This window comes from Podarcis muralis, chromosome 12, assembly GCF_964188315.1.
Source record: "Podarcis muralis chromosome 12, rPodMur119.hap1.1, whole genome shotgun sequence".
Classification (NCBI taxonomy): Eukaryota; Metazoa; Chordata; class Lepidosauria; order Squamata; family Lacertidae; genus Podarcis; species Podarcis muralis.
The window spans coordinates 31,866,690-31,890,429 of NC_135666.1; the positions used below are offsets into that span (position 1 = coordinate 31,866,690).

General features: G+C 43.1%; 1 protein-coding gene across 4 annotated transcripts in view; it reads left to right on the forward strand.

Moving 5' to 3' along the window:
* The window catches only part of C12H7orf78 (chromosome 12 C7orf78 homolog), a 53,029-nt gene that overhangs the window by 16,048 nt on the left and 13,241 nt on the right, over positions 1–23,740 (forward strand). For 2 of the 4 annotated variants that reach the window (XM_028751614.2, XM_028751611.2), the window contains 3 exons: positions 12,524–12,605; positions 21,522–21,585; positions 22,983–23,444. In XM_028751614.2, the coding sequence (XP_028607447.1) occupies positions 23,004–23,444 (441 nt within the window). In that variant the 5' untranslated portion in view covers positions 12,524–12,605; positions 21,522–21,585; positions 22,983–23,003. Of the gene's footprint in view, positions 1–12,523; positions 12,606–21,050; positions 21,586–22,982; positions 23,445–23,740 lie in introns of those variants that run through there. The other 2 variants (XM_077936980.1, XM_077936979.1) reach the window with 2 other exon arrangements.

Consider the following 23,740-nt stretch of genomic DNA (forward strand, 5'->3'; position numbering starts at 1 on the left):
GTGTAAAGTGTGCAGCATTTTTTTTAAAAAAAAGAACATGTGGCTTCTTGTAGAGGATGCTATTTAGAACAAGGATAATGATGGCCTTCAGAGTATAATGAAACTACTGTGTTCTTCAGACCAAGACAAAGGCAGAATTTTGCTTCAGGGCTTTTCTTTCTTTGGTCATCTTGTTCTGCCACAGAGAGAGGTTCGCTGAGTGGCAGCTTCTGATCCCAGAGGTAATGAAAAACAAGTAAAGGGCTTTGCAGATGGTGATCTGGTGATATGAAGTCAACAATAAGAAGCTAAGGAGAATCTAATTGCATCTGTGAAACTTTTCCTGTAATGAATGAAGAGTGCTCATCCTGCTTTGCCATTTTGATTCAGTTTGGCCTTGGAAAGAGACGATTCATCCAGTTCATCCCACCTCTCTATAATTATCACAATTTTTAAATAAATTGAATCTTAATTAAATGCACCTCTCACCTACTCAAAGGAACTAACTTCTCATAAGCAAGGCAGTCCCTGCCCTGTGGGTCACCCTTCATCCTATCCTTACCTCCCTTAAACCTTTCCCAAGTTACTTCTGCTGCCCATCATTCTCACAGGCTGCATGCAAACTTAAGGAGGGCCCAGGGCAAGTGCTACAGACCCTCCAAGTGTCCCTATTTTCCAGGAACAGATTTACAGAAGCCAGTCTGGTTTCTGATTTGATCCCAGAATGTCCCACTTTTCCTTAGGAGGTTCCTATTTTCATTGGAGAAATGTTGAAGGGTGTGGAGTTATGTGATGCCTGAGGCAAGGAGATAAGTAACGATGTAATTTTTAGAAGACATCTGAAGGCAGCCCTGTATAGGGAAGATTTTTAAATGTTTAGTGTATTATTATGTTATTATGAAGCCTCCCATAGTCAAGATGGGTGGAGTATAAATAGTAAAATGATGATGATGATGATGGAATAAGACATCCCTATTTTCATCCAAGAAATGTTGAAGGATATGCAAGTGTTATCTGTGAGCACTGCCAGAGCTCCAGCAGATGGCCAAGGATGCCAGATGCTAATGCAGGCCCTTAGTATCGCAAGATTGTCATGAGAGCACTGGGACTAAAATTGTCAACCAAAAGCTTTACTTTTCTGGTTTATAACCACAACAGTTATTAACACTGGGCTTCAGTAAAGCGAATAATTTAATTAGACAGCGCCTCTATGATATCAAGCGACAGAATACTCTGGCCACAATTAGGAAATTTTGTCCATGGTATGATTATTTCCCACCTAGTCATTTTGACACTTTGGCACCCTATTTGCAAAATTTAACAATTCCAAAATACAGACGCGCTTTCACTTTCTCAAGATTGAGTATACTGCCTTCAGCTGTTCTTGAAGGATGATTTCAAAAAGTTCCACTGGAAAAATGGCTGCCGTATTTTGGGGGACTCAATTTTAAGAAAATGAGGGAAGATGGCCCAAAGTTGTTGAGCCTCTCCCCTCAAGCAGCTGCAGGCAGGAAATACTCCCTAGATCGTTTCCTGCACGCAGCGGCGTTGGGGGAATTTGCGCTCCCGCCAGCAGTGGCATTGGGAGGTTGTGCTCTTGCCAACAAGCTGGCTGGCTGCACGCAGCTTCTCCCCCCATGCAGCTACAGGCAGGAAACACCCCCAGATCATTCCCCACTCACTGGGGTATAGGGGGAAGCCACGCTCCTGCCAACCGGATGGCTGGCAGCACCCCGCTTCTTCCTCCCCCATGCCACTATCCATGTATTGGACGACCCCAGTTCTTTGACGTCATTTTTTAGTCAAAAAAACCTCGTCCAATACACAGGAAAATATGGTATGTCCCTGTGGAGATGGCAGTATTGAGTCAGTGGCTCATGTGCTTCTGGCTTGTACTCTTGATGAAGATTTGAGGAGTGAGGTTATTACCCCTCTATTATTGTCCATGCCAGGTCGCTCAGCCATTGCTACTGTGTCCTTTGTTTCAGCGGATCAAGATGATCAGATGACAGCAAAAACTGCAAGGTTTTTAGTGGGGGCAAATAGAATAAGATCTATTATTTGATTATTGACATAAACTCTCAAAATGTATTTTCCACAGTTAAGTTTTTACCTCTATCTTCAGTACATTTTATTTTATTGCATGGTGGTACCTCGGGTTAAGTACTTAATTCGTTCTGGAGGTCCATTCTTTTTTTTTTTTAAACATAATTTTTATTAACAGGCCAATCATATCACATTATTTCAAATCACATTAATTCCAAATTATACAGCCAAATTTTTCAATTTTGTTGGGGGTACCCATACATCAAGCTCCGGACGAGGATCCAAACATCACTTCTATTACTGCTTCAATTAAACAGTTCTATCCAGTTCTATCCAGATAGTCTCTTTATTGCTTTCTTCATCTTCTTGTTGTTGTCATATACTCCTTTCTTAGCGATCTCTGATAATCTTCACAGGCAGGTTGAATACAAACATCGTCTGTGTGGGTTTTACACACTCCAAAAGTCATATCTCATAGGGACAGCCGCCATTCCCCTCCTCCTTCGAAAGTTTATCTTCGGTCTGCCCTTTAGTTTTCCCAGGCTTGTAAAATATCTCATAGAGGGCTCTGCCAGGTTAAGATCAAATTCCAATCATCGTTCACTTTCAAATAGTCCTGGTTCTCCTCCCCCCGTCTTTCATAAACAAGCCTTTCTTGCGAGACGCCATTTTAAAACTGCGTTATAATTTTTTTCCATTCTCCGATCTTTACCAATCCTCTCTTCATTCATCATTAATTCATCCCACACAGTTTTAAAATTCCTGCTTGTGTAATAAAATACGGCGGTTCTTCTTTCTTTGGGGTGGAGGGTTATTAATACTCACATAAGGCAAAGAAAAGAAAAGTTTTTTCCTCCACCCCCCTTCTTTACTCCTGACATACTTAACTCCAGACATACCAATCTCTTAATGGCGCTTCATCGCTTGATTTATTTGTCCTTGCCCGCCGCTCCAATCCCAGAGATCCATTAATCAGCAGTCTTATCTCCCGACCTTTGCTTGACGTATGTGCTTTAACATCCTCCAATTATATATTTCCAATTGTATTTTTGAGTTAAAGCAAACCAGCACGCGCAGTTTGGAGACGGCGTCCGGGAAGAGCCAACTTCACCGAGGGCTGGTGCCAAGTGACCGGGCACCCCCTTCTCTTGAATCCGGGGGTGCATTGTGGCCACTGCTGGCAAGGCAGTTCCCCCATATCCTTGGGGGGGGGGGAGACTGCATACTTCCCATAGCAGCCTCTTAATTACCTCGTGTGGGTCGGAGAGATGTTATTGTCGGCCATCTTCCAATGCGCCACCTGGTGCCCCCCCCTCGTTCTGGAGGTCCATTCTTAACCTGAAAGTGTTCTTAACCTGAAGCACCACTTTAGCTAATGGGGCCTCCTGCTGCTGCTGCACTGCCAAAGCATGATTTCTGCTCTCATCCTGAAGCAAAGTTCTTAACCTGAGGTACTATTTCTGGGTTAGCAGAGTCTGTAACCTGAAGCGTATGTAACCTGAGGTACCACTGAATTGCTATAGCTAGTGGCTGATGCAAATAAAGATTCTTCTGATTCTAAAGGAAAACAAACAAACAAACAAACAAACAAACAATCAAGCGCCCCCCCCCCCCCAGATCTGACACCACTGCAGTAAAGTCACAAAAGAACATAAGAAGAGCTGGATCAGGTCAAAGGCCCATCTGGACCAGCATCCCCGTTCTCACAGTGTCTAACCAGATGCTCCAATGGGAAGCCCCCAAGCCGCACACCCACCCATGTGATGCCTATAACTGGTATTCCAAAGCATCCTTTTCCCAGCTCTATTTCATGTGATGCAGCTCCAGCCATAACTTTGAACAATAAGCCTCAAATCTTTTAATTTCCTTGTTTATCTTTTTTTTTTAAAGGAAACATTAGCAAAGCTATAACCCTCTGTTTTGTATCCAAGGCATCCATTAATAAAAGTGTTACTCAGAATCCTAAGGAAGGTGTGTGTTTCTGAAACGTAAAAGCTCCATGTGTTTTATCTTAAGAAACAGCCATAACAGAGCTAGTTATTTAAAAGTGACGCACCCATTTTTAACAAAAAGCTTTATCAGATTTCCCACCAATCCATTAAGAACGCTCTTGGTTCTTCCACAAACAGCCCAACATTGACTCTATGACTCAGAGTCTCAGAACCTGTATAGTGCGACTTCTAATGGGCCATAGGCAGAGTGGAGCTTGTCGGCTCTCTCTGCTATATATTTTTAAAACACCCTGTTTTTAACTGTAGCCTTGCTTAATGCCTCTCCCAGTTTTAGTCATCATAGCAAGTCACTCTGGCAGTGCCTGAGCAAACTTGACACAGCTAGGTAAATTTATGTCATGCATGTCTAATTCTTAGCAGCTTGAAAACAAATCATGTCTTTAAAAACCTTCGTGTTTAAGGATGGGAACAGCAGGCAGCATCTTGGAAAACCTGAAACCTCCACGAAGCAGCTTCTAAAAGCACTTTTATAAATGCATGGTTAAAAAAAAAGTTTAAAAAGTTGAATCCTGCATTTTGTTTTTACTTGTACCAGAGGAACTCTGTATTAAAGTATCTTATGCAAATATATACCTAGATTCCAAGCCTGGATATTTTAATGCCTCCTTAATTGCACCACAGCCAACTTATCTAGGGTTATATGCCTATTAGCAGTTTAAAACAGTTCTTCCACAGGGTTCCACGTTGCATTTGCATGTTTCTGTACCAGGCATAGGCAAACTTGACCCTCCAGTTGTTTTGGGACTAAGATTCCCATCATCCCTGACCACTGGCCCTGTTAGCTAGGGATCATGGGAGTTGTAGCCCCAAAACATCTGGAGGGCCGAGTTTGCCTATGCCTGTTCTATACACACAAGAGATAGGGGTAGGGGTGTCTTCTCCTGATGTGCATTACCTGATGTCCTCTCACACATCTGCAACACCCCAAACTCATATTCAGTGAGACTCATCTGCACACGCACAGCGGCTGCCTCAAATGCACATGCCACAGCTTAACTGTGAAGTGAATGCAGCAAATAGGATGGGAGCTGGTTTGAAGGGAAGTGCATCACGTAGCTCCAGGCTAGAGATGGATTGTGACTCATGTTGTTGGGACACAGCTTCAAAGGCCAGGCGTGAGAGCACACTGGAACCAGAGTAAACATTAATGTGTACACAGCCCAAGTGGATCACACAGCGGAGGTTATTTAGTCTGTAATTCAAATTAATATAATATGCAAGGAATACTGGAACAGTTCCCCACATTTTTGTGACAACAAATAGAACTGCAAAATGGGAAGTTTCCATGCGCAGTCATGTTGACAGTACTTAATTTAGAGTGGTGGAAGGATGTTGGGGCTCAAATCAGTCTGGAAAGGTCATCTTCCAGTCTAGAATTGAGACCCTTATTTGGATAGAGACAGAAATGCACTCTGGATTTGCTCAGAGGCCCTTTTAAATTCTGTTCTTTCTGCTTGTGTTCCGGAGTTGGAAACTTGGCACTGAAAACAGATGCCACGACTGAGCCTTGGCACAAATCAAGTCATGTGTAGTGAGTAGCAGAAGTTGGCATGGCATGAAATTAAACTGTGGGCAGGGTACAGCTATGATTGCTGTTTTGGCATGAAGGTCGCTCCCATGCAGATCCTGAAAGTCCCACAAACTACATGTTGAGCAGGGCGGTCTCAGTTCCAATCATTGCTACTCTCTCTTTGTAAAACTTCATTAAAAGCTTCTACATAGAATGCAAACTAGGCTGCATACATATATGGAGTTGATTTTGACATGTTTGAAACCCAGGCTTACCTATAAAAATGACCTTTAGAAATGAAACAAAAAAGAGACTGAAAGTTTAGGAGCTCTTGCAACATCAAACTATTTTAGATGTTCAAACACCCTTTGCAAATACAAAGGATGGGGGGAAAGGCCATAGGTGCAGTGGGTCAGTTTGGCTGGCTGTTGACTGGAAGTTTGGTGGTTTGTGCACACCCAGGGATGGCTGTGGGTGATTCTATCCCCCCCTCCTTTTCCCCTTCCCCTTCTTCTTCTTCTTTTGACAAAGTAATAACCATAAATAAATAAATAAGAATAAAAATGTGCACCCCACCACTGAGACCATTCCATTGTAACAATCCAACCTTGCAAAATTTCAACACCTCTTGCGATGGTTTGACCCCTTTCCATTTTAACAGTACAAATTCTACAAACACCTTCCGTATTTCCTCGAAATCATTTCTCCTGCGCAGTCCTCGTCTTACCTCAGTGGCACATGTTAATTTATCAGTAATAGATACATCCCACGCCTCTTTATACCATTCTTCCATATTATATTCTGCTTGCCCCTATTATAAATTGGATGGTCAAGCTGACATCTGGGTAGACTATCAATAGCCACTAGCCACAATAGCGCTGCTCTGCCGCCATGGTTGGAGACAGTAATTTTTCTGAATACCAGTTGCTGGAAACCACAGGAGGCGAGAGGGCTCTTGTGCTCATGTCCTGCTTGCAGATTTTCCACTGGGGCACTTGGTTGGCCACTGTGGGGTCAGGATGTAGGGCTGAATGGGACACTGGTCTGATGCAGCTGGTTCTTGTTATGTTCTTAAGGTTTGCTAAAATCCTATTGAACTCAGCAGGGCTTACTAAACACTTATAGGATTGTACTGTTAGATCTACGTACGTTTTTTTGATGGAGGTGTGAAATTTCTCTACCAGGACCGTAAGACTTGATATCCACAGGCAAAACAGGTTTGCCATGCATTAGGCTAGGGGATGTGACTTGATTGAAACTTGCGAGGAAGACCAGCTGACTATAATCAAAATACCACGGATGGAAATTTCTATGCAAATCTGAATCTTTAGCATTGCGGGTGTCGGAGCAGAGTTTGACATATTTTCCAATCCTAAATGGGTTTCCGAGATACAATACCTCCCTCTCTTTTTGTGTGGCTTCCCCCTCCCCATTTACATTTTGGTAAAATTACACTTCCTTCCACTCTGCCTCCTATAGCGATGGGATTTCAGAGGCTTCACTTTTCAATCATAATTCGCAGGATTCTTTTAACACGATGTGAGCACAACACCGTCTTTGTTCATAGCTAGGAGCTTTTCGAAATATCGTTACTGAGATAAGATCTCTGATTCACAGAAGGCCGGACAAAGCACTTTTTAATGCCATTTGGTTAAGAAAGTAAAATGTCTTGCGGACAGGTTAAGTATTTAAAATGATAATAAACACTTAGTGAGGGGAAGATTTGCTGTTCAAAGCCACAAATTTGAGTTGAGTGATTCACTAATTGCTTAGGACCTGGGCTGGACAGCTGTGATAGAGAAGAAAATGTATCATCATATAGGTAGTTGATGGATGGATGATCAGCAGAGAGTTAAAATGGCTTTCATTCAGATTTGTAATTACAAATGGATTATTTGACCCCCCTGTAATTCAGTGGGTAATCTGAGCATCAGCTCTATATAACTCATTATTATTATTTTTTAAAATGTGTTTATTGAGTTTTCAAAAACAACAACATGCAGACAAGACGAACAATGAATAAAGAACAACAAGTGTGTGGAGCACATTGTTGCAGTTAGAATGAAATAAACAGAAGGTTCAGTACACTTTTGTAGACATAATAAAATAGATTCTGCAAAGGGAATCAATTTTAGGCATGTGTTGTTGGGGGGTGCCTATGCAGCACATTATTTTTATTTGTGAGGCATATAAACAGAGATCATGCAACCTCAAAATGGTCTTATTTCTGAACCCCTCTTATCACCCTCCTGGGATGGGTTAAATTCTCAGACAAAGCAGCGGTCCCACACCCTCTCAAATCATCCATCCCTAGAGAGATCCAGTGCAGACTTCCAACTTGTGGGGATTTCTAGTCTGGCTGCAGCCAGCAGCAGAGCTAGCAGCTCCTTGTGAACAAGAGTGGGATTTAAATCACTTTCAATTATATCTTGTACGTTTGCTTGTTTTGTGTTATATATTTACTTTTAGCTAAATGACCACAAAACTAAGAAGAGGACAGGAAGAAAAAACAGGAAGAAACACCAGGGCGCTTTCAGACTGTGGCTGTTTTTGGGTCTCAGTGCACCAACACAGGTAGTTGTAGTGTGGCCACAGTCTTGCCTCCTGGACAAGGAGAATGGTCTGAGGAAAGGCATAGAGAACCTTATTTGGCTGCATGGCCTGAGGTTCCTCACCTATAGGTTCACCCATAGCGAAGTGCAAGTTAGGGAAACACTTGTCCTACCAACCTTACTGTATGCTTGTGAAATATTGACCACTTATAAACGCCATCTCCAACTCCTCAAAAGATTCCATCAACAGTGTCTCCAATTTTTTTTTAGTAAAAGCAGTAACAGAAGTGATGTTTTGATTCTCGTTCGGAGCTTGATGTAAGGGTACCCCCAACAAAATTTAAAAATCTGGCTGTATAATTTGGAAGTAGTATGATTTGGAAATAATGTGATTGGATTGGCCTGTTAATAAAAATTATGTTAAAAAAAAGAAAAGAACATCCTTTACCAAAGGTGTCATGGGCTTTGAAGACACTCGAACTCAGGACAAAAAGGAGAAACGCACTAAGAGGAAGGCACGCTTGGCAAACCCTCACCACGATCAACTTCTGCCTGGAAACCTATGTCCCCACTGTGGAAGGACGTGTGGATCCAGAATTGGCCTCCACAGTCACTTGCAGGCTCACTGTTAAAACCATGTTTATGGAAGGCAATCTTACTTGGCTATGAGTGACCGCCAAAGAAGAAGAAGGGAAACACTAACTCAGAGAAAGAGAGATGGGGGGGGGGAGAGAAGGAGCCCAGTTATTAGTAGAAAATTCATGTTTTTTTGTTTTTAAAAAGAAGCCTGGAAGCACTTTTAGGTCAGTTTTTAAGTGTCTTTGTATGACTAGAACATTTGCTAGCCCCTTAGTGAGGTAGCATCTGCATATTAAGGAAACTAATGAATGTATGGTGTGGTAAAATAGCACATAGATTTTCTTTTAAAAGCATCAATCAGTCAGTCAATCAATCAATCAATCAATCAATCAACCAACCAACCAAGGTGGGGAAATTCCTGATCTTTTAAAATGGTCATTCTGTTCTCAATTTCCTGTTTCTCAGTGTTGAAGGCTATTAACAAAATAATAATAATATGTGTCGGCACCAGGTAGTAGTTCATAAAAGCTGAACTTTGATTCTGTTTCCTGTTCATGGAAATGTTAAGCTTTTAAGATTTGTCAATTGTCCCTCTGTGTTTATTAAGAGGACACCATTGCATTCTGAATTCTGAGATCCAAAGGAAATACCTCTGTTCAAATCCAAACATTGGGAAACGATAAATTGTCAGTAATAAAAAGTACCCCTTTCTTTGCTGAGATAAGCTATGGAATCGGAGTGTTGTCTTTTCCATCACTAGCAAAGTGGTCACATACAACTTATGCACCACCAGCCTCACAGCTGATTGTTGAATCGTCTCTGCACAGCATCCACAGAGCCGGCAAATCTCGCACAAGGGAGCAATTCACTGACTCTGCTAATGGATCTACATCAATATAAGTGGCCATTGAATCGTACCAAACGCTTGTAGAATCACGGAGTGATAATCCTTCGATCTGTGCTTCCTTCCATTTCCTTGTTTCACCCATCTGACAGCATCTGTGAAAAAGATATGGCAAATTTCCTGTGTATTCAATCATCTGCTGGTTTACAGCTTGGACAAAAAAAAAAAAAAAAAAAAGAAAAGAAAAGAAAAGAAGAAAGACTCCCACAAGGACATTAAAAGCACAAATAGCAGGAGCTTAGTGAGGGAAGTGTCTCTGTGGATGGAAGAGACCATGAATTGTCTGATATGCTTCCACAGAAATTGCACTGGTCTTCAAAGGCTGTTCTTCCTTGGAGCTCCTAAACAGAATGTCAGTCTCTCGATTGTCCCCAAGTCCCCATCCATGTGTAAAAGGGCTGGTTTATTAGATTGGGAATGGGGCACCTGTGGCCCTCCAAATGTCGCAGAGCTACAATTTCCATCCTCTTTTACCCTTGGCCTTGCTGGCTGGGGATGATGGGCGCTGGAGTTCAAAGTGCATCTGTGCTAGAATGTTGCATGAGAAAAGTTAAACTCAACAACGTACATTGGAAGCTGCCAAGTCAGACCCAGATTGTCTGCATTGTCTGGCAGCGACTCTCCAAGGTTTCAGACAGACCACATTCCCAGAGTACCTAACCGTATCTGTGTAGCAACTGCAGGGCTGGACTCTCGTTTAAGCTCTTGCACAAGAGTGCTAGCAAGCTATTTCCCTTCCGCCCACAGTTCTCTGGCTCTGTTTTTGTGAAATTCCAACCTGGTCTCAAGCCAAATAAACAATGCAGAGAGAGGAAACCGATATTTGGGAATACTGCATGTTCCAAAACCCTATATATGCTTTTTCTTATATGTGTCTGTGGAGTTAATCTGAGCCAGGGTTTAACTGGACTCAGCTCCAGAGGCTGATTTCAAATGCCAGGGCTCTGCACTTAAAGCAGAAAAGAGAGACAGACTCTGGGGATGTGCAGAATGTTTTTCTCAAGTCCTGACTGGGCTGCTTCCCCTGCATGTGAAGACAGGCTCTGGTGGATCGAGCAAATGAGACCAAGAATAGGTCCAATGATCAAGAAGGGTTTCTGCATGTGCTGTAGAGGGAAGCAAGGGTGCCTGCCAAGTTGAATAAAATATTGGGGGGACCCAGGTAAGCCCCGCCCCACATAATTGATCACAACACATGGTGCATGCACACCATTTGAATGGCAATACCCATCAACTTTGGGAGCTCCCAGACCCCTCAAATATTTAAGGGGGGTGTGAAGCCCCAAGGAACTGGCTCTTATGGGGGGAAGTGAGAAGCAGATGGGGCTTGTCAACCTGGAAAGGGAGCTCATCTAAGAGAAGGGAAATTCTGGTCCTGAACCTCTTCTGCCTTGCAGGATATCTTTGGGAGAAGAAAAGAGTAGGGAGTAGACCCTACACAAATCTGGAGTGGAGTCCCTAAGACTGTTGGATGGTGTCTTGTACACCTCCTTCCTGCAACTCCTGCAGCCAAGCTGGTGCCAAACATATTGCTCTGCTTTCCTTTGGATCACATTGGCAAGGCCAAGAAGGGGGTCTTGTCACCTGGGCAGCCTAGTACTTCCATACAGACTGCCCAGGCTTGCACCCCGGAGAGGTCACTTCGGAGCTGCTTCTTAAGGGTGAATCTTTATAGTGTACTTCAGTCAAGCGTATTAAGCACCTCTTGGTGATCAGTAATATAAAAGGGATGGTTCAGGATTAGAGAATACAGTAGAGAAGGATGTCCAGTTGTCCGTGTTGAGTGGAGATTCAATTGCCAATCTGATTGGCTTCTGTATCCGGAAGGGGAAAAGGTGCAGCAAAAGGCTTTGGAGTTGCCTAGAGTAACAAGTGCCTGGAATTTCTGTTCTCCTAGCTGTCCTTTGTGAGGTCACGCATGGATCTTCCTTTGGGTTGCTTGTCATGAGCCGGCTTTTGTGAGATCACAGGCATGCTTCCGGATGGAAGGAGCCCTACATCATCGAGCAGCGTCGTGATCTGAGCCATTCGCCTGCATGGCTCTGCATCTCATCCAATGGGAGTTGTTAGGGTGTCTTTTGTTTCTGTACGCAGACAAAGGTAGAATTAATGTATGTGTTCTAAAAGCAAAGGAGTCAGAGGGAAAGGAGGATCAGGGAAAGAGTGCAGATAGGTAGGAACTTTAATGATCTCCTTCATTTCCAAGCTTCCTTGATATTTTCTGAATTCCAACATGAGTGACTAATATTCCAAATTAACTTTCGCCCAATAGTGAGGCACTGCCAATAAAGAAATAGTTTGTCCACAACTCTGATTGATAACGCAGCCTGTAGGACATTTGAAGTTACTGTAAATAAATGTATAAATCTCAGCAATGTAGTACAGTGTCCCTTGAATTGCAAGAGTATATAAACTTTAACATACCCGATTAACAAAATGTTCCACTTGGCCTGCTTTCCCCTTCCAGTGGCATAAAGAGAGATTTTGCAGACAATCAGTAGGTTTAAATACCTGGTATAGTGATCCCTTTTAAGCCTCTCCCACAGGTTTTGTTAAAAGGCAAGCTAAAGACACAGACAATATTCCTACAGTTTTATTGTTCATGACCTGGTGTGGACTTTTTTGGGTTTTAATGATGATGATGATGATATGGCATATAGTGACCGGGCTTAATCCTACGTTGGACTCCATCTTGTACCTAATTCTATACCTCTGAAATCAGTGAGGCTGGCAAGATTGGAGCTACCCATTGCCAAAGTAGAAAAACAGAAGAAGGGAACGAACCTGTGTGCCTCCAGACATTGCTGACCCCGTCTCCCATCAACCCCAGACAGCAGGGATGATGGTCAGGGATGTTGGAAAGTATAGTCCAACAGTATCTGGAGGACCACAATTTCTCCATCTCTGCCGTAAACTGATTAGGACATATTGCTGTTTTCAGGTTGACAAACAAGGGATTTGGACCCTCCGTTGCTATAGGGAATCACCATGTGGCACAGGATCTACAGTACAGGTGGGAAGAGGTAGGTCATTCTATGTTATTAACAGCATGTGCATCCCGTGTCAATATCTTCAGATGTGATGGGTGTGACCCCACGAAGGCAGGGCCTTTTTGGTGGTGACTCCTCAGTTGTGGAATAGGTTCTCCAGGGATCTTGGCTGCCACCTAGCACGTGACCTTTTGAGCACAGATTGAAGGCAATTTTATTCTCTCAAGCTTTTAATCAGTGATGTACAATTGACTCCTGCGTTTGCTATTTCACTCATTTTATTGCTTACTTTTATGGTGGATATTGCTGTTTGGCTTCAGCTTTCAATGTCACTTTCTAGCTCAATGTTAATTGTTGATATTAAACCTTCATTCGTAGGAGCCTTGGGCGCCACTTAAATTGCAACATGCGATAAAAAACCCCAAACTTTATAATAAGTAAACCACTAATACATAGTTCTTTAAGCTGGTATTATTTCCATTTAAAGGACCGATAGATTAATCTTGGAGTCTCTGAAAACGGAACATTATGTGTTGTTTGATTTGCAGTTTCTTTAACAGTATATAGATTAGGACTATGCAGCCTTAAAATAACACTTTTGAACTCTGAAACTAAATGTCTCTTAGCTCTGGCCTTGAATCTGAGGTATGAAGGGATTGTTTAGGCTATAACAAGGGGTGTCTCTAAATTTCCCACTAGAGATCCTGCTTTTAGTGTTGGCAGTTCCAGTCCTCTGAAATAGGCACCTACTGCAGAAGTTGATTTTGCTTAAGAAGGCTGTCCCGAAGTGTGAAATATTAGGAAATACTAACTGAACATTTGTATGAATTGGTTTGTTGTTTTTAGAGTTTGTTGAAATGGGTTTGATTGTTTTTAGAAATTGTGTTTTCTGTACAGGCAACCCCTGATTTGTGTGGGGGTTGCATTCTAGGTCATTGTATGTGATGGGGAAGGTGTATAAGCCTGGTCTACCCTACTCCCACCCCCAGTTCCCCCCCTTTTCTAGCTACTTCCAGGTCACCACGATGTGCACAGTTGCGCACATATCAAACGCATGTCAATCGGTCATTACCTGCATTTTGTTTTTATCTTGTTTTGCATCACTTTGATGGCCTCAGGCTGCAACATGGTTTATAGACTCCTAAGATCATGGTTTTCCCAGTAGTGATGTATGGAAGTGAGAGCCGGACCATAAAGAAGGCTGATCGCTGAAGAATTGATGCTTTTGAATTATGGTGCTGGAGAAGACTCTTGAGAGTCCCATGGACTGCAAGAAGATCAAACGCATCCATTCTTAAGGAAATCAGCCCTGAGTGCTCACTGGAAGGACAGATCGTGAAGCTGAGGCTCCAGTACTTTGGCCACCTCATGAGAAGAGAAGACTCCCTGGAGAAGACACTGATGCTGGGAAAGATGGAGGGCACAAGGAGAAGGGGGCGACAGAGGACGAGATGGTTGGATAGTGTTTTCGAGGTTACCAGCATGAGTTTGACCAAACTGCGGGAGGTAGTGGAGGACAGAGGTGCCTGGCGTGCTCTGGTCCATGGGGTCACGAACAGTCGGACACGACTAAACGACTAAACAACAACAACAACAAGATCATTACGTCCAGGGTCTGAAATTAAGTACTTGCACCTCTAGTGAGAATCGGGCTCCCCACTATTTAATTAGTTATGGAAAAACAAATTATGTATTGAAGAATGTATTAAGTATGATGTATGGTTTTTGCCAGTGAATATAATAATGTATAATCTATAGATTAAGCTAACATGGAAGTGTTGACCCAAACTTGGTTGCAACCTGAGAATCCAGGCTGTAGGTATTTTTAGCTGAAGATGGCACAAACATCCTCTTTAATTATCTGTAACAAAATCTCCTAATCCTGTATCCTCAGGAGATGACGAGCAGTCATCAGTTAACCCCATTTAATATACGGCTGTTTGAAATGAGAGGAAGTCTGTGTAGTCAAGCATTTTCAGCACAGTGAAATTGAGTAAAAAAAAAAGGTAATATAAACCTGTCGGAGAAAATATCAGGAAAAGTAAGTGCTAGGATGATGGGGCCTACAGGAAACAGATTGAATTATTTACACACATAGAATGATAATGCAGTAAATATATCCGGAAAGCCGTGGCTTATCCTTTATACACGGCAGGTTCCAATTAACCTACAGCCTGTGAATATCCAAATCCATTATATTCAGAGTTTAGGAAAGAGAATGTAATTGATTTAATGGTAACTTAATGGCACATAATTTTATACCATATTAACAACAATTAGATTTTTTCCCATCCTGTTATGGGATGGCGACTGTGGAGCAGTAGTACCACTGCTTCTGTGTGTTTTTAAAAATTCTGTCAGAACTTTGAGGGCTTTTTTGGGGTGGGGTGAGGGAAAGGATTTGTACAACTCAATCCTTCTCCATACTGAACGTTTAAGACAAGTACCATCTTATATTGGGTTGGATCCCGACAAAAGCTGCAGTCTGACCTAAGCCCACTGAAGTGCCACCGAACCCAGGAGGACTTACTTCCGAGTAAACATGGTTGGGATTGCACTTGTTCTCCAATGAAATCAATGGGACGTAAGTAATGACCAATGCAGGTTCAACAAAATTAGGATTTAATTACCGATTGACAAATCCAGGTTGCGCAATTAAGGTAGATTTAAAGCTCTTACACAACAAACCCGCTTCCCCCTCCCATACTCATAGCTGTCAACATTTCCCTTTTCTTAAGGGAAATCCCCTTATTCCGAATAGGATTCCTCAGAAGAAAAGGGAAAAGTTGACAGCTATGCCCATACTGGATGGGGAAATGCGCTTGAAAGTGCGAGGGAACACCTGATGCAATGTTGTCTACCCTCTCCACAAGCAGATCAGCACAAATGATCCATAAATAACAGCCAACGTTGCTGAACAGCAACTTCAGGCAAACAAACAAGAATGAACATTCAGTAAGGTTATCTGGCAGTGACTTTAGTCTGTATCCAACCAGTTATGTACTATTCCCCCCCCTCACTTCCAGTTGTCATAGTTTTATTTGGCATGTATACTATTGTTCAACTTCTCACACTGTACAAGTAACAATAACTCCCCCATGGCCCTTTCTGGACCTTTTGCTACAAGTGTGAATCTCGGGTGTCTTTTTTCGTTGCCCCTGCAGCTGTTGTTTTGGAAGACTCATGCCAATAAACCAATGCAGAAGCCCATAAGCACATCCAAGATGGCTGCTCACGCTGGTTACATGGTATGATCAGGAGGGCTTTCCATCCTCCAGATGGTTTGGTGCAGAGAATACAGCAGCACTACTAGCCCTCATGGAAACATCCAGACCTTTGAGATTGTAGCAACAGAGATGGTAACCTGTAGTTACAAATACACTGCACAGGAATGTCTACCAGAACTCAAAACCAGGCCTAGGCAAATTCGGCCCTCCAGATGTTTTGGGACTACAACTCCCATCATCCCTGACCACTGGTCCTGTTAGCTAGGGATGATGGGAGTTGTAGTCCCAAAACATCTGGAGGGCCGAATTTGCCTATGCCTGCTCAAAACTACCAGTCTCCCTCTTTATACAAGGAGTGTGTCTGCACCTTGGGTGATGATGTCCGCATAGAGCCTCACAAAATCCTTCTTCTAGCTCTATGTTTTCTGGAACACAGAGTATGTTTAGCGGTGGAATCACGTAATCCTAGAATATACAATTGTAGAATTGGAAGGGACCCTGAGGATCATCTAGTCCAGCCCCCTACAATGCAGGAATAGCCAGCTGTCTCGTATGGGGATTGAACCTGCAACCTTAGTGCTTGTGTAATCACTCTGAATAATAATAATAATAATAATAATAATAATAATAATAATAATAAATTTATACCCCACCCATCTGGCTGGGTTTCCCACCACTCTGGGCAGCTCCCAACAGAATATTAAACATGATAAAACATCAAACATTAAAAACTTCCCTAAACAGGGCTGCCTTCAGATGTCTTCTAAAAGTCAGATAGTTGTTTATTTCCCTGACATATGATGGGAGGGCCTTCAACAGGGCGGGCGCCACTACCTAGAAAGCCCTCTGCCTGGTTCCCTGTAACCTCACTTCTCGCGGTGAGGGAACCACCAGAAGGTGTCTCTGGACCTCAGTGTCTGGGCTGAACGATGGGGGTGGAGACGCTCCTTCACGTATACTCCTTCAGATTCACCTTAGCGCTATGCTTCTCAGTTTCACAAGTACTTCATCAATGGGGGGAGGGAAATCTAAGGACCAGGGACTTAATGTGCCCCCACTCTGGCCTCCGGCACCTTGCAGTGCTCACTAGAGATCTGCCCCCACCCCCGTCACCGGGCCAAACCTCTGACCAACTTTGCTCCAAGTCCTCTATGAACACTTTTGGCTGGCTGGAATGTGCCCTCAAATTTGATCTGCTTCTAGTTTTTGTGGATGGAGGATGGATCTGTGTGTTTGTGTTTGTAGAAACCTCTGACTTTTGAATGGCAAGAAAGTTGCATCCATTGCCCTGCCCGTGCTTGCATCTGGCTGCACCCATCTTTGACTTCTGGCCATGTGCGTCACTGAAGGGATTGCTGCTTTCCTACCTTGGCTGCATTCACACCATAAATATAAAGCACTACAGTACCACTTTAAACAATCATAGTGTCATCTAGTCCAACCCCTTGCCATGCAGGAATCTCAGCTAAAGCATCCATGACAGATGGCCACCCAGTCATGGCTTCCTGCAAAGAATCCTGGGAGCTGTAGTTTGTTTGAGGTGCTGAGAGTTGCTAGCAGATCCCTATTCTCTCCTCAGAGCTAACATTCCCACCCAGAGAAGTTTAACAATCAATCCTTCTTCACAGGGAACTCTGTGAGGGAGAAGGAATACTTTGTTCTGTCTTTCGTCTTTCTCCAAACTGGATGCCATTGCCTCTTGCTTTTATTCATTTCACAATATTTCTGCTTTCATTTAAATGTAAATAAATAATGCCTTGGGTTAGAAAAATATCAATTTATTTTGCAGAACTATTTGTGGTTGCTTTTCTAAATTTTTTCATTATTATTATTACTATAGCAAGTAATACCCTGCCATCTAGTGGAGAAAAGAACCACCCAGTTTTACATGTCTGATGATGCCGGATATATGAATTCCCTTCACCTTTAATACACAGGAATCAATCCTTATGATTAGGAGTTAATATCATGCTCACGCATTCCCTTAGATTCATGCCTGCGATCAATCAATTTGGATAGAAAATCTCAGGCTAACTTGATGCCAGTACTTATTCTTAGCTTAAATCTCTGTAACATTGACTATTTAAAATGACAACTTTTATACATTTTATATTCTGTGGATTTCATTGAAGAAGAAGAAACACAGCAAGAGCAGAAAATGGAACTCTGAGGACAGGCTGATTGTCATAAAGGCTCACTATTATTTGTATCTCATCCTTTTGACTTGCAGGCTTGATATGTGATGTGTTAGTGGATGTGTCCATTTTGTTCCTAGAAATGTTTTTTGTCTTTAGCGTTTCTTTGCTTACGGAAAATTGGTTGCCCTATATTTCCTTTGCTGCTAGTGCTCCTCGGAGTTTTGCATGTCACCGATCACTGATACAGGGGATTTGTGGTGATGTGCATAATTTGTGATACCTTCTCCAGATACAACTGGAGAGGAAGAGGATGCTCAGTCCATTGTGTGCATGGAAGGATGTGCTGGGTACAAATGATGATGGTGGTGGTGGTGGTGTACAACCAGTGCTTTTTTCTGGGGGTACACAGGGGTACACATACGCCTAAACATTTATGAATCTAAGTTTGGCCTCACTGAGGGGCAGTATTTCAATATGAGTAGGAAGATGAGAGTACCCCTAAACATTTTTTTTTAGAATAAAAGCATTGGATACAACACTTCTTCCAAAAGCAGTCAAGGGCTGTGTACAACAATAATCAAAACATCTAAGTGCTACAAAACTAAAACAATATAGTACCACAGCATGGTACTAGAACTGCTAGATTCAGACCATGTATTTGTTGGCATTTGGTGTGTGTGTGTGTGTGTGTGTGTGTGTGTGTGTGTGTACACACACACACACACACACACACACACACACACACATATACACAGTGGAATCTTGGGCTACATACTGTCTTCCTTACTAACGCTTCAGGTAATGAACTCTGCTAACCCGGAAGTAGGTGTTCCGGGTAGCAAACTTTGCTCCGGGATGCGAGTGAAAGTCGCATGGCAGCAGGAGGCCCCATTAGTGAAAGCGCGCCTCAGGTTAAAAACGGACCTCCGGAACGAATTAAGTTTGTAAACGGAGGTACGTGTGTGTGTGTGTGTGTGTGTGTGTGTGTGTTGAGACTGCAGACTGAAAGAATAAAGAAATAAGTTTATTACCAATGGCAAGCAAAGCCATTGTGAGTACAAGCTTATATGTGGCCATCATGGAGTCATAACAAAAGACAGAACGCTAACTGACTGAGGGAGGAGGAGAAAGGAAGTAAAGCTTGAGAGAAAACAAATCTACAGGTAGTTACGGTAATTGCTTGATCAGTGAGGGAAGAAAAGGTTGCCTTCTTGTTTATTGCCTTCTGCTGGTTCAGATAAGTTACTGCAAGTGTTGCTACTCCCAACAGTACTGGCCCTTTTCTATCTGCTGTTTCCAGGGACAGGACTAGTTTCCCATATTTTAAAACTGGATCCATTGGCCACAGTACAAAGGAACTAACTTGGCAAAAGGTATACCATTGTTGTTGTTGTTTAGTCGTTTAGTCGTGTCCGACTCTTCGTGACCCCATGGAGCAGAGCACGCCAGGCACCTCTGTCCTCCACTACCTCCCGCAGTTTGGTCAAACTCATGCTGGTAACCTCAAAAACACTATCCAACCATCTCGTCCTCTGTCGCCCCCTTCTCCTTGTGCCCTCCATCTTTCCCAGCATCAGTGTCTTCTCCAGGGAGTCTTCTCTTCTCATGAGGTGGCCAAAGTTCTGGAGCCTCAGCTTCACGATCTGTCCTTCCAGTGAGCACACAGGGCTGATTTCCTTCAGAATGGATGCGTTTGATCTTCTTGCAGTTCATGGGACTCTCAAGAGTCTCCTCCAGCACCATAATTCAAAAGCATCAATTCTTCGGCGATCAGCCTTCTTTATGGTCCAGCTCTCACTTCCATACATCACTACTGGGAAAACCATGGCTTTAACGATACGGATCTTTGTTGGCAAGGTGACATCTCTACTTCTCAAGATGCTGTCTAGGCCTGTCATTGCCCTTCTCCCAAGAAGCAGGCGTCTTTTAATTTCGTGGCTGCTGTCACCATCTGCAGTGATCATGGAGCCCAAGAAAGTAAAATCTCTCACTGCCTCCATTTCTTCCCCTTCTATTTGCCAGGAGGTGATGGGACCAGTGGCCATGATCTTCGTTTTTTTGATGTTGAGCTTCAGACCATATTTTGCGCTCTCCTCTTTCACCCTCATTAAAAGGTTCTTTAATTCCTCCTCACTTTCTGCCATCAAGGTTGTGTCATCTGCATATCTGAGGTTGTTGATATTTCTTCCGGCAATCTTAATTCCAGCTTGGGATTCATCCAGCCCAGCCTTTCGCATGATGTATTCTGCATATAAATTAAATAAGCAGGGAGACAAAATACAGCCTTGTCGTACTCCTTTCCCAATTTTGAACCAATCAGTTGTTCCATATCCAGTTCTAACTGTAGCTTCTTGTCCCACATAGAGATTTCTCAGGAGACAGATGAGGTGATCAGGCACTCCCATTTCTTTAAGAACTTGCCATAGTTTGCTGTGGTCGACACAGTCAACACAGTCAAAGGTATACCATACCCTCCAAAATTTTCTGATGAAATAGGTAAAGGTAAAGGTACCCCTTGCCAGACTCTAGGGTTGTGCACTCATCTCACTCTATAGGCCAGGAGCCAGCGCTGTCCGCAGACACATCCGGGTCACGTGGCCAGCGTGACATCGCTGCTCTGGCAAGCCAGAGCCGCACACGGAAATGCTGTTTACCTTCCCGCTAGTAAGCGGTCCCTATTTATCTACTTGCACTTTGACGTGCTTTCGAACTGCTAGGTTGGCAGGTGCTGGGACCAAGCAACGGGAGCTCACCCCGCTGCTGGGTTTCAAACCACCGACCATGCGATTGGCAAGTCCTAGGCGCTGAGGTTTTACCCACAGCGCCACCCGCGTCCCTGATCTGATGAAATAGGGACGTCCTATTCCATAATAATAATTTTACTATTTGTACCCTGCCTATCTGACTGGATTGCCCCAGTCACTCTGGGCAGCTTCCAACACATATATTATATAAACATTAAACATTAAATAACTTCCCTATATGGGGCTGCCTTCAAATTTTAACGGATAACTGCATAACCTCCAACATTTATCCAATGTAAATAGGGATGTCCTAAGGAAAAGTGGGACATTCAGAAACTGTGACGGCTTCTGTAAATCCGAGATTGTCCCTGGAAAATAGTGACCCTCGGAGAGTCTGTTATATGGGAGAGAGCTTGTCCTATAAGAACAGGAATAAAAAGACTGTCTTTATGCCGATTCTCTCTCAATGGCCTGTTTCATCTTGTTCGTTTTCCCTCGGTTTCATTTCCCTCAGTGAACTTTTCTGTTTCCTAGCATTTGGAAAAATAGCCATGAACTGGTGTAGCTTGTTGCTAGGTTTCAAGCTCATTTTATACAGCCAAGAGAGGTACTCTTTTCAGGGTTGTTTTCCCCCTCTTTTTTGAATTTTGAATGACGTCCTGAGGCAAGAATTGTCCTGTTTCTTAGCAACCCAGATGGGTTGAATACATTTATGCATTCAAACCTCTTTGTATAACAAAAAAGAAAGAAAAAAAGAAGAGCACAAACATCTCCCAGAACAAACATTGCTGTTATGAGACTCTCCTCTCTCTGTGTGTGTGCTTGCTTTGCTCTAACCAGGGCTGCAAAGGGAAAAATGTGATCCGGCATGAAACACTTGGGAAAGGACTTGGCTTTAGAGAGGGTGAGTAGAATCTCCTTGCTTCTTCAGCTCTGCCTCCTTTATACGGGTTGCAGTTTTACTGTTATTAATAATTAGGGCAACACTTAACAGAATTGTGATGGTATCGGGGAGAACTGTGTATATGGCCAGAGGAGATTTCAAAAGTTCTCACCCCAATTCCTAAAAAATGCAAGTTTGTACTACTCCATGCCAGGTTCAGGGTTCCTGGGCTGATATACAAATCCCAGAACAACTTAAGTCCAGGATAGCTTAAGATAAAGCTCAAACACTGTGATCACCTGGAGGAGTGCAGTTAATTGTACCCGCCTCCCACTCCTCCCTGTAGCAGAGGCCCGCTTGGATAAACTGCAGGCTGGACATTGAGTGTCGCTGATCCCATGCTTTGGAACACCTTCCAAGAGAGATTCAGTAAGCATCCTTGCTATGGACTTTCAGGTGTCCCTTGCAGACTTCTTTAGCTGACAGGCCTTTGCAGTTGTCTAGTTTCTATTTTTGCTTAGCCGGTCACCTTAAATATTAACTTTTAACAGTGTTCTAACCATGTACACCGCCTTGATATCTTGGCAGTACAGATATACTTCTATAAAGGCATAAATATCTGGCTGCGAATATATCTGCATATGGGAATACAAGCTAGCTACTGATTGCATTCTTCCTTCAGGGAAGGAACTTCTTTTGTTTTGTTTTGCATTCTTGTTGGGTGGGGGGGAAATGTATGTGGTGATGTTTTGCTGGGTACCATGTGTTGCCACAACCCCAATTTCAATTTGCTCATTGCCTGAGCACAACTTAGTACAGTGATACCTTGGGTTACATACGCTTCAGGTTACAGAAGCTTCAGGTTACAGACTCCGCTAACCCAGAAATAGTACCTCGGGTTAAGAACTTTGCTTCAGGATGAGAACAGAAATCGTGCTCCGGCAGCGCGGCAGCAGGAGGCCCCATTAGCTAAAGTGGTGCTTCAGGTTAAGAACAGTTTCAGGTTAAGAAAGGACCTCCAGAACGAATTAAGTACTTAATCCGAGGTACCACTATAATCAGCTACATTCGGAATGAAAAAGCGCTTTATATGCATTATAACACTGTGAAACCAGATGGCACTGTGGAGTCCCATCTTTCGCAAACACGATTTCCCTTGATGAAGTTTACAACGTTTTTAACTGAAACACTTTTTGGATGTGTCTCAATCCAGACCTAGCCAGTTTTTTTCGAGGGTGACTTCTTCTGTCAGCCCAAAGGAAGCGATGCAGCGGGCTTATTTTCATGGGTTGTTGCTGTTGTTTTTAAACAGCTGTTTTCTGCAGAATTGTATTAAAAATAAATTTGTATGATAAATCAGTAATAATCAAAATCTTTCTTCTTATTCCTCTTCCTCTTTACCTCTTTACCTTCTTTAGGCATAGAGCGGCGAATGCAGAATGTTCCCCAATATCCATGCTGGGAACCAATCGAAGTGTACTTTCGATTTGAAGGGGAGATTTGCTACGAACCTGGAGTTAGCCTTACAACGAGATCGAGTCAATGAGTCTCAGCCACTCACAGCCCCTCTGGAAAAGGATAGCTGCCTAAAACAACCGCCCGATTTCAGCTACAGGCTTTATATCACCCGAGGCCTTCTCAGGAAGCCGCGAGGAAAGTCGAAAGAGCTGAAAAAGAAATTGCCCCCAAGCACGGTGCAGGAAGAGTTGCAGAGGATAAGGTCCAATTTATTTTTCTCCATCGTGGAACGCGAACAGGAGCCCAAGATCATTACAAGGTTTCCCCACATGGGTCCCTACGAAGCCCAGCTAATGTTCGTGAAGATGGGAAAGTTCAAGAGCAGCAAATACCAAGATCCAAAACCATTCGACTATAGACAGGTAAAGGGAAGGCTGAATTGAGATGGAGGCAACTGGAAAAGGGTGGCCTTTGTGTGGAGGGGGGTTGAGGCAATGCGCTGCACCAGGTGTGGGTAGACTACAAGGCTTCTGGAATCTACTTTGTTCTGCCCCAGATGTCTTGGGACATTTATGCACAATCTCACTTTCAATACCGTTTACACAGTTTTGGGGTGGACATACTGCTTTGTTTCCAGTCAATGCATGTCCCATGACTTCTTGCTTAAAACATTTAACTTTTCATACTACAAATGTTCCGGGTTTGTTTGATTGTTTTC